The sequence below is a fragment of the Leptodactylus fuscus genome, chromosome 2, assembly GCF_031893055.1.
Source record: "Leptodactylus fuscus isolate aLepFus1 chromosome 2, aLepFus1.hap2, whole genome shotgun sequence".
Lineage (NCBI taxonomy): Eukaryota > Metazoa > Chordata > Amphibia > Anura > Leptodactylidae > Leptodactylus > Leptodactylus fuscus.
Genome location: NC_134266.1, coordinates 142,615,702 through 142,632,566, shown reverse-complemented (window position 1 = coordinate 142,632,566; position 16,865 = coordinate 142,615,702). Strand labels below are relative to the sequence as shown.

At 43.0% G+C, this 16,865-nt stretch overlaps 1 protein-coding gene across 1 annotated transcript in view; it reads left to right on the top strand.

Annotated features, from left to right (window-relative positions):
* GAS2L2 (growth arrest specific 2 like 2) overlaps positions 1–16,865 on the top strand; it is a 43,142-nt gene that overhangs the window by 7,529 nt on the left and 18,748 nt on the right. The window contains exons 2-4 of the mRNA XM_075264755.1: positions 10,773–11,017; positions 12,976–13,083; positions 13,567–13,663. Coding sequence (XP_075120856.1) covers positions 10,773–11,017; positions 12,976–13,083; positions 13,567–13,663 — 450 coding nt within the window. The remainder of the gene's footprint in view (positions 1–10,772; positions 11,018–12,975; positions 13,084–13,566; positions 13,664–16,865) is intronic.

Here is a 16,865-nt window from a genome sequence, read left to right as displayed (position 1 = left end):
GGTGCCATCAAGGTGTCCCAGACCTTAGACAGTGTGCCCCTCGTTTGTGTGGACCGGTGAGAACTTGGTTGCCTACTGGAGGAACTGCCCTCCCTGCCGCCAACGTCACATGCTGGAAACATCTCCATCATATTCTGCACCAATTGCCTGTGGCAAGCATTGATGCGATTGGCCCTCCCCTCTACCGGAATAAAAGACGAGATGTTGTTTTTATACCGGGGGTCAAGGATAGCAAAGATCCAGTACTGGTTGTCCTCCATGATTTTGACAATACGCTTGTCGGTTGTAAAGCACCCCAACATGAACTCAGCCATGTCTGCCACAGTGTTAGTTGGCATGACTCCTCTGGCCCCACCGGAAAGTTCAATCTCCATTTCCTCCTCATCCTCCATGTCTACCCATCCGCGCTGCAACAATGGGACGATTCGAAGTTGCCCGGAAGCCTCCTGTATCACCATCACATCATCGGACAACTCTTCTTCCTCCTCCTCCTCCTCCTCCTCCATTAAACGCAGTGAAGCGGACAGATGTGTGGACCTACTCTCCAGCTGTGACGGATCGGATGCTATCCCTAACTCCTCTGTGTGATCTGAGTTATCCCTGATGTCAATCAGGGATTCTCTCAGAACACACAAGAGCGGGATTGTAAGGCTCACCATCGCATCCTCAGAGCTCACCCTCCTTGTGGACTCCTCAAAGACCCGTAGGATGTCACAAAGGTCTCTCATCCATGGCCACTCATGGATGTGAAACTGAGGCAGCTGACTTTGTGGCACCCTAGGGTTTTGTAGCTGGTATTCCATCAAAGGTCTCTGCTGCTCAACCACTCTATTCAACATCTGAAACGTTGAGTTCCAGCGTGTGGGGACGTCGCACAAAAGCCGGTGTTGTGGCACATGCAGGCGTTGCTGGAGAGATTTTAAGCTAGCAGCGGCTACTGTCGACTTGCGAAAGTGGGCGCACATGCGCCGCACTTTCACCAGTAGCTCTGGAACATTGGGGTAGCTCTTTAGGAAACGTTGCACCACTAGGTTGAAGACGTGGGCCAGGCATGGAACATGTTGGAGTCCGGCAAGCTCCAGAGCTGCTACCAGGTTCCGGCCGTTATCACAAACGACCATGCCTGGGCCCAGGTGCAGCGGCTCAAACCATATTGCCGTCTCATCGAGGAGGGCATCCCTCACCTCGGAGGCAGTGTGCTGTCTGTCCCCCAAGCTGATCAGCTTCAGCACAGCCTGCTGACGTCTACCAACGCCAGTGCTGCAACGTTTCCAACTCGTAGCTGGGGTTAATCTAACAGCGGAGGAGGAGGCGGTGGCGGAGGAGGAGGCGGTGGCGGAGGAGGAGGCGGTAGAGGAGGAGGAGGAGGGGGGTGTTCTTCTCGTGTCCCTGCCAGGAATGTTACGTGGGGAGACGAGGTACACCGGGCCAGTTTGGGAAGCAGTCCCAGCCTCAACTACATTCACCCAGTGTGCCGTCAGTGAAATGTAGCGTCCCTGTCCGCATGCACTTGTCCACGCGTCGGTGGTCAAGTGGACCTTTGTGCAAAGCGCGGAACTAAGGGCCCGCCTGATGTTGAGTGACACGTGCTGGTGCAAGGCGGGGACGGCACACCGGGAGAAGTAGTGACGGCTAGGGACGGCATAGCGAGGTGCCGCAGTTGCCATCAGGTCCAGGAAGGCGGGAGTTTCAACAAGCCGGAACGCCAACATCTCCTGGGCCAGCAGTTTAGCGATGTTGGCGTTCAAGGCTTGCGCGTGTGGGTGGTTAGCAGTGTATTTCTGCCGCCGCTCAAATGTCTGAGAGATGGTGGGTTGTTGTAAAGAAGCGCCTGATGGTGCCTTTGATGGTGCAGGAGAAGGAGATAAGACAGGAACAGGGGAGGATGAGGGAGAAGTCAACAAAGTGGCGGAGGCAGATGAAGTGGTGTCCTGGCTCGTCCTCTGGAGTGCATCGCCAGCACAGTCAGCAGTGGCAGTGGCAGAGGCAGAGGCAGAGGCAGTGGCAGAGGCAGTGGCAGTGGCGTGAACGGCAGGCGGCCTTTGTCCTGCCGTTGCTGCCTGCCACTGATTCCAGTGCTTGGATTCCAAATGACGGCGCATTGAAGTGGTGGACAGGTTGCTCTTCTCAGAGCCCCTAATCAATTTCGAGAGGCAAATTGTGCAGACAACACTATATCTGTCCTTGGCGCATTCCTTGAAAAAACTCCACACCTTCGAGAAACGTGCCCTCGAGGTGGGAGTTTTTCGGGGTTGGGTACGAACTGGAACATCTTGGGAGATTCCGGGTGTGGCCTGGCTTCGCCTAAGCTGCTGACCTCTGCCTCTGCCTCTAGCTACCCTTTTTGGTGCTGCACCTGCCTCAACATCCACACTACTTTCCCCGCTTGACATCCCCCCTGTCCAGGTCGGGTCAGTGTCCTCATCATCCACCACTTCCTCTTCCAACTCCTGTCTCATCTCCTCCTCCCGCACAATGCGCCGGTCAACTGGATGCCCTGACGGCAACTGCGTCACATCATCGTCGATGAGGGTGGGTTGCTGGTCATCCACCACCAAATCGAACGGAGATGGAGGAGACTCTAGTGTTTGAGCATCTGGACACAGATGCTCCTCTGTTAGGTTCGTGGAATCGTGACGTGGAGAGGCAGGTTGAGGGACAATGAAAGGAGCGGAGAACAGCTCTGGGGAGCAGGGACAGTTTGGGTTATTGTTCTGTAAAGCTTCGGAATTTTGGGAGGAAGGAAGACAAGACTGTTGGGTAATAGGAGGAGAGGAGGCAGAGTCTGACTGGCTGCTGGACAATGTGCTGTAAGCGTTCTCTGACAGCCATTGCAAGACCTGTTCCTGGTTCTCGGGCCTACTAAGGTTTGTACCCTGCAGTTTAGTTAATGTGGCAAGCAACCCTGGCACTGTGGAGTGGCGCAATGCTTGCTGCCCCACAGGAGTAGGCACGGGACGCCCTGTGGCTTCACTGCTACCTTGCTCCCCAGAACCATTCCCCCGACCTCGCCCACGGCCTCGTCCACGTCCCTTTCCGGGAGCCTTGCGCATTTTGAATTCCTAGTTAGAAATTGGCACTGTATACCAGTAGTAAAAATTGTGGGTGCACGTAACCCCAATATATTCTTTGAATTACCAGTCAGAAACTGGCACTATATGGCAGTAGCAAGAAATGAGGGTATTTATAACCCCAATATATTCTTTGAATTCCCAGTCAGACAATGGCACTGTATACCAGTAGTAAAAATTGTGGGTGCACGTAACCCCAATATATTCTTTGAATTACCAGTCAGAAACTGGCACTATATGGCAGTTGCAAGAAATGAGGGTATTTGTATTCCCAATATATTCTTTGAATTCCCAGTCAGACAATGGCACTGTATACCAGTAGTAAAAATTGTGGGTGCACGTAACCCCAATATATTCTTTGAATTAGCAGTCAGAAACTGGCACTATATGGCAGTAGCAAGAAATGAGGGTATTTGTATTCCCAATATATTCTTTGAATTCCCAGTCAGACAATGGCACCGTATACCAGTAGTAAAAATTGTGGGTGCATGTAACCCCAATATATTCTTTGAATTACCAGTCAGAAACTGGCACTATATGGCAGTAGCAAGAAATGAGGGTATTTGTATTCCCAATATATTCTTTGAATTCCCAGTCAGACAATGGCACTGTATACCAGTAGTAAAAATTGTGGGTGCACGTAACCCCAATATATTCTTTGAATTACCAGTCAGAAACTGGCACTATATGGCAGTAGCAAGAAATGAGGGTATTTATAACCCCAATATATTCTTTGAATTCCCAGTCAGACAATGGCACTGTATACCAGTAGTAAAAATTGTGGGTGCACGTAACCCCAATATATTCTTTGAATTACCAGTCAGAAACTGGCACTATATGGCAGTAGCAAGAAATGAGGGTATTTGTATTCCCAATATATTCTTTGAATTCCCAGTCAGACAATGGCACTGTATACCAGTAGTAAAAATTGTGGGTGCACGTAACCCCAATATATTCTTTGAATTACCAGTCAGAAACTGGCACTATATGGCAGTAGCAAGAAATGAGGGTATTTGTATTCCCAATATATTCTTTGAATTCCCAGTCAGACAATGGCACTGTATACCAGTAGTAAAAATTGTGGGTGCACGTAACCCCAATATATTCTTTGAATTACCAGTCAGAAACTGGCACTATATGGCAGTAGCAAGAAATGAGGGTATTTGTATTCCCAATATATTCTTTGAATTCCCAGTCAGACAATGGCACTGTATACCAGTAGTAAAAATTGTGGGTGCACGTAACCCCAATATATTCTTTCAATTACCAGTCAGAAACTGGCACTATATGGCAGTAGCAAGAAATGAGGGTATTTATAACCCCAATATATTCTTTGAATTCCCAGTCAGACAATGGCACTGTATACCAGTAGTAAAAATTGTGGGTGCACGTAACCCCAATATATTCTTTGAATTACCAGTCAGAAACTGGCACTATATGGCAGTAGCAAGAAATGAGGGTATTTGTATTCCCAATATATTCTTTGAATTCCCAGTCAGACAATGGCACTGTATACCAGTAGTAAAAATTGTGGGTGCACGTAACCCCAATATATTCTTTGAATTACCAGTCAGAAACTGGCACTATATGGCAGTAGCAAGAAATGAGGGTATTTATAACCCCAATATATTCTTTGAATTCCCAGTCAGACAATGGCACTGTATACCAGTAGTAAAAATTGTGGGTGCACGTAACCCCAATATATTCTTTGAATTAACAGTCAGAAACTGGCACTATATGGCAGTAGCAAGAAATGAGGGTATTTATAACCCCAATATATTCTTTGAATTCCCAGTCAGACAATGGCACTGTATACCAGTAGTAAAAATTGTGGGTGCACGTAACCCCAATATATTCTTTGAATTACCAGTCAGAAACTGGCACTATATGGCAGTAGCAAGAAATGAGGGTATTTATAACCCCAATATATTCTTTGAATTCCCAGTCAGACAATGGCACTGTATACCAGTAGTAAAAATTGTGGGTGCACGTAACCCCAATATATTCTTTGAATTACCAGTCAGAAACTGGCACTATATGGCAGTAGCAAGAAATGAGGGTATTTGTATTCCCAATATATTCTTTGAATTCCCAGTCAGACAATGGCACTGTATACCAGTAGTAAAAATTGTGGGTGCACGTAACCCCAATATATTCTTTGAATTACCAGTCAGAAACTGGTACTATATGGCAGTAGCAAGAAATGAGGGTATTTGTATTCCCAATATATTCTTTGAATTCCCAGTCAGACAATGGCACTGTATACCAGTAGTAAAAATTGTGGGTGCACGTAACCCCAATATATTCTTTGAATTACCAGTCAGAAACTGGCACTATATGGCAGTAGCAAGAAATGAGGGTATTTATAACCCCAATATATTCTTTGAATTCCCAGTCAGACAATGGCACTGTATACCAGTAGTAAAAATTGTGGGTGCACGTAACCCCAATATATTCTTTGAATTACCAGTCAGAAACTGGCACTATATGGCAGTAGCAAGAAATGAGGGTATTTATAACCCCAATATATTCTTTGAATTCCCAGTCAGACAATGGCACTGTATACCAGTAGTAAAAATTGTGGGTGCACGTAACCCCAATATATTCTTTGAATTACCAGTCAGAAACTGGCACTATATGGCAGTAGCAAGAAATGAGGGTATTTGTATTCCCAATATATTCTTTGAATTTCCAGTCAGACAATGGCACTGTATACCAGTAGTAAAAATTGTGGGTGCACGTAACCCCAATATATTCTTTGAATTACCAGTCAGAAACTGGCACTATATGGCAGTAGCAAGAAATGAGGGTATTTATAACCCCAATATATTCTTTGAATTCCCAGTCAGACAATGGCACTGTATACCAGTAGTAAAAATTGTGGGTGTATATAGCCCCAATTCTATTGCTAGGGGACTTGCAGGGTATTTCTGGGGTGAACGTTGGAACGGGTATCGGGGGTATATATCGGGTATACGGGAATACACTGACAGTGTATTCCATTCAGGATCCTGGGAAAGCTGGGTTGCGGCGATTGAGCCCGTCAGTGCCACGTTACACTGACAAGCTTCTCCCTGGAATTTAGCTCTTATAAGAGCTGTTGTGGTTGTCTTCTCCTTCCTATCCTAGCCTGTCCCTGCCTACCCAGAATCTAAGCCCTAGCTAACTGGACGGAAACCTCCGTCCTCGGTGAATTGCAAGCTCAGAATGACGCGAACCTGGGCGGCGCTGTTATTTTAAATTAGAGGTCACATGTTTTCGGCAGCCAATGGGTTTTGCCTACTTTTCTCAACGTCACCGGTGTCGTAGTTCCTGTCCCACCTACCCTGCGCTGTTATTGGAGCAAAAAAGGCGCCAGGGAAGGTGGGAGGGGAATCGAGTAATGGCGCACTTTACCACGCGGTGTTCGATTCGATTCGAACATGCCGAACAGCCTAATATCCGATCGAACATGAGTTCGATAGAACACTGTTCGCTCATCTCTAATAATGAAGAGTAATTTACATCTTTCTTTCCATTGACTTGCCCAACATTGCTAACATTTCTAACATTGCAGTGCGAAAATAAATGGAAATGGAATCATTTTTCATACATGGGTGCCCAGATATCACCAAGTCTCCAGTAACCTTACTGCACGAAGATCACTTCACTCTCTATCTAATAGCTGCAAAGAAAAGAATGAACTATTAATATCAGATATAGGATCAAACTTCTCAGAAAAAGTTTTGACAGACATCTTTGTCAAAAAAAATTTCTGCATCTGACAAACTGGTTTGTTTGTAAATTCCAGATATGAGGACACTGTTGGCACCGCATGTAACATGTTCCTGCCATTACTATTTGTGGGTGCCAGTCAACATCAATATGTGGAGTAATGTTGAAACTATATGAATAGTTATTTTTAATCTCAGAGGAGATCTCAAATTTGATATTCCACATTATACATGATGGGAAATCCCAGGATATACACAGAGAGAGAGCTGAGCAAACTGTTATATAGTTTTGCGGTAAAGCATTCAACACAACTTAGATTTAATTCTATCTTTGCTCTTTTCATGCTTAGAAACAGTCATGTATTCAAGTGGGTGGTCCTGTCAGTGATTGACAGCTCTCTGTATGCACAGTCATAAAAGGAGGGTTGCCATCACTGCTTGCGCTGTCCACTGGACTCCATGACTGTCTCGAAGCAAATATATAAAGGAATAAATGTTACACAACCTGCACTACATGTTCTATATCACAGGTTCCCTTTACAAAATGTATTGCATTTATAAAAAATCATCTAGAGGTTTAAAGTAGTTCTCGAAGTCCTGATATTGATGATGACAAGACATCAATATCAGATTGGTGAGAGTCTGATATCCAGCACCTCCACAATCAATCGTTTACAGCACAATGTATACAGCCACAAGAAAATACTTGGTATGTTGTACTACTGCACGCAATAAAATAACCTGTCTGACATGTCTGATTTATTAGTACTTTCCATTTGTCTGTTATTTGTCCTAGAAATGTATTAGTACATTTACACCTGGATATTACCAGATGGGATTGGACACCATGTCCAATATCGTTTTTGACAAAAATGTCAGGACAAGTGATGAGTCGTCTTTTAGGCATACCTCCTAACTTTGAAAGAACAGAAAGAGGGCCAAAATGTGCGGTGTGCTATGCGTACCATGGCAAATTTATCTCTGCCCAATTCTACATTGACTCCACCCATTCTCATCCATTTTTCTATGTGCCTCCACACAGTATTATGCTCCTACAGTCACTCTAACATTATATGTCCCCACATTATAATGTTCCACTCCAATTGCCCCACAGTATTAAGTTCCTCTCCTCGTGCTCCAGTTAAAATGGCAGAAGCTAGAGGGGGACATTAAACTGAGGCAGCTGGAGGAGGACATTAAACTGGAGGCAACTACAGGTTGCTCCAGCTACTCCTCATGATTTAATGTCCTCCTTCAGTTGCCTGCAGTTTAATGTCCCCTCCTTGATCTTTCCCAGTTTATTGTTCCACCCTCCATCTGCCACCAATTTAATGTCCCCCTTCATCTGCCACCAGCTTATTACCCCCCTTCATATTCCACTAATTTAATGTCCCCCTTCATCTGCCACCAGCTTATTACCCCCCTTCATATTCCACTAATTTAATGTCCCCCTTCATCTGCCCCAGTTTAATTGCCCCCTACATCTACCACCAGTTTAATGTCCCCCTTTATCTGCCTTCAGTTTAATTGCCCCCTACATCTGCCCCCAGTTCCCCCATCTTGCTCACACATGCTTCCTCTTCTCTTTACCTTCCATCAGTCTTCATTCCCATCAGTTTCCTCTCTGTTTTACACCACACTGTCCTGAAGTATCTAGAATAGCTCTGCCCATACGAGTCTGATCACATGGTCATGACGTCATGAAAAGTCCTTTACCCCACTAGGATTTAACATCTACCATTTCAGCTTTACCCTACCCTAAGAAAGTTTACAGTGAAACACTTCAGGGGCATGATGGGACAAACCATGAGCCATGCAGGATGGCGAGACAGCAGTGTAAAATCAGGACTGTCTCGCCGGATTTGGGCGTTTGGGAGCTATGTTTTAGGCCAGGGGCCCACATAGTAGAGACATCCCAATTTTGCCACGGTGGAAACACTGCGGCAAAAACCGCGGCATTTCAAAGTCCCTGCAAAGTGGATGGAATTCTGGCTAATTCTCTCCACATATTGCAGAAAAAAAATCTACAGCTGACAAGCTGTATCGTTTTGTTTTCGTAAATCACAGCATGTCAATTATACCTATGGAAATGCTGGCGTTTTCTGTATAGGTATAATTAAAGCAGAGCGTCCACAGAGGAAAATTCTGCAGACCTGCCATGTCCAACTCTAGTAGGTTACAGTGTAATTGTTGAGTCTATATACCTGATTATACGTTTAGATGGCGTCTGTTCCTATGATGACCAGTACCGCCCCCCACATTATTATCGTCCATGATTAAAGGGAGTGGCACAATATAAGGGATGTGTCTTCTCCCTTGTCTAACAGTAGTCAAGCCATGCTTTCCCGCTCTGTGGACGTGCTCCACTATGATAATCTGATGACACGATTCTAGCTAGGCAGTCCCTCGTCCCGCTGCTGCGTGATGAATGGTCGCCACCATTTGATGGCCAGGGCCTCTTGCGGCACTCAGTGTGCAGTATTATATGGGAGGTGGCCGGTGCCTGACATGTCTCTGAAGGATTGGATACTCATGGATCAACTGGAGATGGCCTTGCCCTTTAAAAAGGTGGAGTTTGTCAGCGTTTGTTACTGCTGCTATCAAGTACGGTTATACTATACTACCGACGTGTCATGGTGTTTTTTATGCAATTATATACATATCTATAGCAGTTTTAACTATTTTCTACATCTTGACCCCTGATGAATATATGAGGAAATGAGGAATAAGGAATTCTCTTTGTGAAATTCTAGGGGTCTTGCTGGTCCTTGTGGTGTATTTTCCAGGGCTACTTGTAGGCTCACCTGGCCCATGACACCTAAAACGACATGAACAAAAATTTTACGTGTATAAAAGGATGATGGAGGGGAGAGAGGAGAAAGGGGGGGGCACATTCCTGTATATAAACACACATTTAAACCTGGAAGTGTAAGTAAACGTAATGAGCAGCAAATAATGATCATGAGATAGTACATCACCAACATAGAATCGGATACAGTTGAGTGCGGGATCATAAGAGAACGAGAGTTCACAGCAGGTCAGACCAGGGCAGCACGGGTCAGTTACAGTTGGCCCATATATTTGAGCCATGGGTTCCATATCCTAAGGAAATTACTGCAGGTACCTGAAGCCCAACTGGAAATCTCTTCAAATCTACAAATCTGATTCACTCTAGTGACACAATCCGAGTGAGTTGGAGCCACCATATGAAGCTGCCGCACGTAAATGTGTGGATAAACCATGTTTGGAGCGTAAAATTGGTAAAACAAATCCCATAAGAAAGTCACATAAAAGCAGATTTTCTCCAATTCCACCCGATCCTGACTTTTTTTTACAGCTTCCCAGTTAGAAAAAAAATTAAATGATACCAGTACAAAGAACAATTTGTTCCACAAACATTAAGCATTCATATAACTGTGTGAACGTTAAAATGAAAAAAAAAAAAGTTATGGAGTTTGGAAGACAGGGAGTCAAAAACAAAAATCAAAAAATGCCTTTGGAGGAAAGGGGTTAAAGAGGTTTGAGACTCTAGCTGTATAGCAACATGCTGGGGGTCTAGTGGTCCCAAAACACCACCCATTTGTCTGAATATTTAATTTTGACTACAGAAGAACAAGATGATAAAAGCAGAGTAAGAACAATGAAGGAACATTTGCCTGTCCCGTAAGAAATATAGTCTTATATTGATAGCATAAAAACAATGGTAATGCCTTAGGTGTGTATTTCTTCTCCATGGTCACTAGATATTTTCAAAGGGTTGTGCAATGTATAATCTGACTGCAAATGACCGCATGGAAACAATTGTTGACCATAGAAACCCAATCAATTTTGAGCAACTCTAAGCAGTTCAGAGATAAAGATCTTGTAATTCATGAGAATATTTCCGAATTTCTCAGTTAAAATCAAAGTTATTAAGATGAATAACAGTTTCCGCAGTTGAAGGTGTTGTATATCCTATTGTATGCCTTCAAATATTTGTTCTTTTCAGATGTCCTGATGTTTGAGACAGAAGATCTAGTTCTACGGAAAAATGAAAAAAATTTCATTCTGTGCCTGCTGGAAGTGGCTCGACGAGCATCTCGCTTTGGTATGAGTGCCCCAATGCTCATCCAGATGGAGGAGCAAATTGAGGAGGAAATCCGTGAAGAACTGGAACTACCTCCAGTGGAGATCCCACTTCCTAAACCACCAAGCCAAAGAAAACTTTTAGACTTTAAAAATTTGGACCAAATGGTAAGTCAGGACTTTACTATAAAAGTAACATGTAATGATGAAATATTGGGTATATGCCTGGAATTTAAACCAGATATGGGAAAAAGCCCTCCTCCACCCCACAAAGTCACTCACCCCATAATCCTTAAATATATTGTGGAGTGCTGCTATTTTCTTATTTATGTTCCTGTTCAGAAAATCATATTGCGATTAGCCAGATGGTGATACTGATCAGTAATGTCTTCTCCTCAACACTAAAGGCATCTTCTACCAGCTGATGATAGACATTTAAGAATGAAAAGCAACAATGCACCATGTTGATCGCTCTTCATTGAAATTATCATTGAATTATAAATCATTTTTGCAGTACAAAGTGTGTGGAATAGCAGTTTTCGAGCAATGAGCCACCTTCGGTGCTCCAGATTGCTCATTTATATATATGGTGAAATGAATGAATATCTCTTCATCAGATACACACATTTTCATGGGTAAAAAGGCATTGCATTACGGCGAGCCTGACCTATCTAACTGTGTTGCTGGTTTAATATGTTTCACTCTAGTGACAGAATCCCTTTAACAAACTACCCAGTTTATTTTTACATCTGTGGAGATGACAAGCAGTATCCTTCCTCCCTTGGCCCTATTTAACTGGTAGGTTCAATCCATCACCATTGAGATGCCACTTTCCTGATGATGATCATCATCTTCATCATTTAGGAGAGAAGTGGCTGGCCAAGGTCAACAAGTGGGTAGCTGTAAAATTATCCTCTTGTGTATGATTCTCATTACATCACCCCAACAGCTAAACATTGTATATAAATGTAATATACTATGATATGATATATAATATTATATAATATAATATATACTCGAGTATAAGTAGAATTTTTCAGCCCAGTTTTTGTGCTGAAAAAGCCCCCCTCAGCTTATACTCGAGTCAGCAAAAAGAAAAAAAAAAATATTATTATTATTATTTTTTAAGGAGGGGGAGAAGGGGTCTATAACCAGCCAAAATATCAATGTATAGAATCTCCCATAAAATAGTGCAAAAAAAAAAAAAAAGATTTAAAAAAAATTAAAAAATAAAAGTTCTAAATCCCTCCTTTCCCTAGAATACATACAAAAGTAGAAAATTACTGTGAAGCACATACACATGATGTATCCCTGTGCCTGAAAGTGCCCGGTCTACTGAATATAGGGGATCTGCAGTGCTCCTGTTCCGTCAGGAAGGGGTTAATAGGAGCACTGCAGATACTCTATATTCAGCCAGACTGAATTCCAAGTGGGGGAAAAAAACTCAGTCCTCAAGCTCAGGGAAGGGGCAGACAGACAACCAAAATACCCCCTCCCCTTCCCCAGCAACTACTGCACCCAAAAACTCCAACCATTTTAATTTTTGAAATTTTCCAGTAGCTGCTGCATTTCCCCCCCTCGGCTTATACTCGAGTCAATAAGTTTTCCCAGTTTTTTTGTGGTAAAATTAGGGGCCTCAGCTTATATTTGGGTCGGCTTATACTCGAGTATATACGGTAACAATGCTACATCCTAGTGCTCCCAAGTAGTATCTTAGGTATTTGATATATAAGTAGTATGCACAGGCAATCTCTGCTCTAAGATTCAAGCCACCTTGCTGCCCACAACTATAATACATGAATGAATTATGCATATAATATAAGATAATAAAAAAGTCCAGAGCAGCATTGTATGAAAGTTAGAGCAGGTTGGCTGCAAATCTTAGGTAATATTTACATGACAGACCCAACAACTGTGAAAAAGGCGGTGTTGGGCCATTTAAGTCTTTAGAAGGGACAAGGCAGTGAATAATAAAGGTTTTGTATTCACCTGGAAATCCATGTAGTGTGTAGTTTTCTTCTATCTTTGCCATGTTAAACGTATTTATACCTTGTAATAAAATATAATCCAGGTTTTATATTACCTTTAGATCGACAATGATTCGGTTTTTTTGCCCATTGTTACAGGTGCAGCATCTGGTCAGCAGATGTACATGTCCAGTGCAATTCTGTATGATTAAAGTCTCTGAAGGAAAATACAGGGTGGGGGAATCCAGCACGCTCATCTTTGTTCGGGTAAGTCATTGTAAATCTACACATAAGTAACAGTTTGCTGGTTTTAGTTAACTAAAATGTAAAAGGGATGTCCCCCTGTAGGTGCTTATTCTGAATCTACATCTGATAACAATGGGACTCCAAGGCAATGAGAGAAACAGAGGTTCACAAGTTCCCCTGGAAATTCTATGTGAATAGGGTGGGGGTGGTCAAGCTTGGCTGGATATCACCATCCTGACAGTCCCATAGAACTGAATGGAGATTCACCCTTGTGTACTACCACTTAGCTAATATGGATCATTCAGGGGAACTTTTGGCCCCCATTGCTGTGATTGTAAGGGGGTTTCAGAGGTCCACATACTGATGATTCACTTTACAGAGAGCAACGGCGGTGGTGGGGATGTCTCAGTTACTCATAGCTAATACAATTGTATGAATGAGGCCCTGTTGCTAAATTTTCCTCTAATATATTATGAAAATCATAAGTGGATTCATCTCTTACAGATTCTGCGCAACCATGTGATGGTCAGAGTTGGAGGTGGCTGGGACACATTGGAACATTATTTGGATAAACATGACCCCTGCCGCTGTACATCTCTCTGTATGTAATTCTTATTACATATGAAAGGGTAAACTTAATGTGAATGTCCACCATGTCATTCTTAGTTCTCATCTTCTGTGTTTATTTATTTCTTTGTATATATAAGTATATCTTTCTAGTTTCTGTTACACAATGGTGGAACCTTTTTAAGGCTGAGGCCCAATGTTACAGAAATGCAGCTTTTTTTGTTGCAGATTTTGTTGCGGTTTTTTGAGCCAAAGCCAAGAATGGCTACAAAAGGAATGGGAAATATATAAGAAGTTCTTCTACGTTCTGCTCAATCCACTCCTGGCTTTGACTCCAAAAATGCAACAAAATCTGCAACAAAAGGCTTGTTTTTCTGCAACGTGGGGCCTGAGGGTAAGGCCCCAGGGGGCATATCCATCACCAAAAAAGCATTGCGGGAAAAACCGTGGCAGCAACGTGTTGCGGTTCTTCCCGCAGCGCTTTATTCAGAAAGTTTGCAGAGGTTTCCTCTGCGGACTTTCTGTTTCAGTAATACCTATGGGGAAACCGCCGATGTTTCCGTAGGTATAATTGACATGCAGCGAATTAAAAAATCGTGCCAGTTTTTACTGCAAAGTGGGCATGAGATTCACTAGAATCCCATCCACTTTGCCCTAACTGCAAAACACTGCGATTTTTCCCACAGCAGGTTTACGTCCCGTGGGCCCCGGCCTTAACCTTAGACTGACATTTCGTACACCAGTCTTAATCTCCCCGCTAGCTTAAGATGCTTCTGAATTATAAAAGTATCTGGTATAAATCATGCCAGTTTTCTGGCTTGACTTATAGTGAATCTGTCAAATCTCTCCAATGAGTCTATTGAAATTAAAACAGTCAAAACATTATTATTATCATCCTATCTAGGCCAGTTTTCTGGTGTAGATGGGTGATAATGTGGCACATTTTTGGCCCTTTCTTTCTCCATAGATCCTCCATAGTGAGTGGAGCATGGCAGGGAAGGTCAGGTCAGAAATTTCTCAGCCTGACATATTTATTGTAACTGGCGTGAGTTAACTGAGGCCCTACATTGCAGAAACACAGCTGTTGTTTTTGGTGCAACTTTTTTCAGCATTTTTTTTTTTTTGAGCCAAAGCTAGTAGTGGGTTGAGCAAAAGTTAGATATATAAGAACTTCCTTTATATTTCCCATTCCTTTTGTAGCCATTCTTGGCTTTGGCTTAAAAAAAAAAAAATGCAGCAAAATCTGCAACAGAAAAGCAGCTTTTCCACAATTTGGGGCCTCAGTCTTAAAAAGGACCTTTCATGGTCCGGGGCACAGACAGTTCTATATACTGCTGGAAAGCTGACAGTGCACTGAATTCAGCGCACTGTCGGCTTTCCTGATCTGTGCCCCAGGTAAAGAGCTATCGGTACCGGTGCCGTAGCGCTTTACAGTCAGAAGGGCGTTCCTGACAGTCAGGTACGTCCTACTTCAAAGCAGCGCCTATGGCGCTGTACTGTGTGAGCGGGGAGGAACGCCCCCTCCCCTCCTGATAATACTTGTCTATGGACGAGCACTGTGAGCAGAGAGAGGGGGGCGCTCCCCCTACTCACACAGTGCAGCGTGATAGACGCTGCTTTGAAGAAGGACGTACCTGACTGACTGTCAGGAACGCCCTTCTGACTGTAAAGAGCTACGGTACCTGGACCAATAGCTCTTTACCTGGGGCACAGATCGGGAAAGCCGACAGTGCGCTGAATTCAGCGCACTGTTGGCTTTCCAGCAGTATATAGAACTGCCTGTGCCCCGGACCATGAAAGGTCCTCTTTAAACAGACTGGCATAGATTTCCATTCTGGCACACTGGCATGCGCCAAATTTATCAATAGTCCAGTTGCTCTTTTTGCCAAATGGGGTCTTTATTAAGACTAGTGTAGGAAAATTCAGTCTTAATAAATTCCACCCCTTGTGTTGTAGAAACTACCATGTTACAGTCATTACAAAAATGGCAATGTTTCACTATTGTGTGCATAAGAGCTAAGACAGCCCAATTTTTATCATTCACATTATAGTTACGACATCTATGCTCCCTATTATTCCTGAGAGTGGAGCAGACGTTGTGGAAATAATATGGCATGAAAATATGGAACTGCGGATGTATTCAGAAATATGAAACCTGCAGCAAATGTTTGAATCCTTCCAAAAAAATATATGTTTTTAGTCCCACAAACTATGATATGGCGCAGACTATAAATGTATCTAGCTTGATGTTGCGAAGCACTATAAAAAACTATAAAAGAAAGAGAGCAAATCTTTTTAACCTATTGAAATTGAGATTGATGGTATCATTTATTATGGCATTATTTATTATGGCGGCTGTTGTATCCCTGTCAAATTAAAATAAGATTTTCATTTACTATTCAAGTAGACTGTGAAAATAGCCACACTTTTCCTCTAAATGACAAAACTAGTTTAAGGAGGCACCTTTCCTATGTAGGTGATACTTTGCTTTTTTCCTAAGAAGCATAAACTCCATCTCATATATACAAACCTATCAATTACCTGTCAGAGTCTTTGGAAATCAATTACTTGAGCTAGGTCATTGTTGTGCAGCGCTTATGACAGTATGACAGGTCGCTTCAGTGAGCCCATCTAAGCAGTCTCTAGCATCAGTCACCTGAAATGCCTGCTGTCACTCACTCTCTATTTGGAACGCTGCCAGCGGCAGGCTCTATTCTACTAGATAAGGTATGAGAGACAATCAAGTCTCGGCATGGTCCATTACCTCTTTACTGTAATGTCACTTGTCCCTGATACTTGTGACATTATGTCTGCAGCATTCTATTCTTAGCTTGTTGGGAGACATTAACTGTCTCTTCACCGCTCTAGTTATACAAACCTTCTGCATTTGCCGGGCTTTATTCTGTCATATTACTTTTTCACTCTTCATACAGCATGGGACATTGTCCTGGCTAACCATATCATATAGGCAGAAATGCATAAGTCACTTATCTTATTCATAAGCGAAAAACTCTACAATTATTATTATTATCTTATTTTTATATTAATATACTGGCAAGTAAAGAACTTATGTACCTCTGAGCAATGACAACACTACCTCTCCTGTGTCATGGCAGCTTTATATCATAGGTACTTTTACAATACTTCCTGAAAGTTTACTTGTGAAAGAGTGTCACAATTTTTAGGGAACTAAACCGGGACCACTATGTCCCTTTTTTGGTTTACTTCTTATTAGG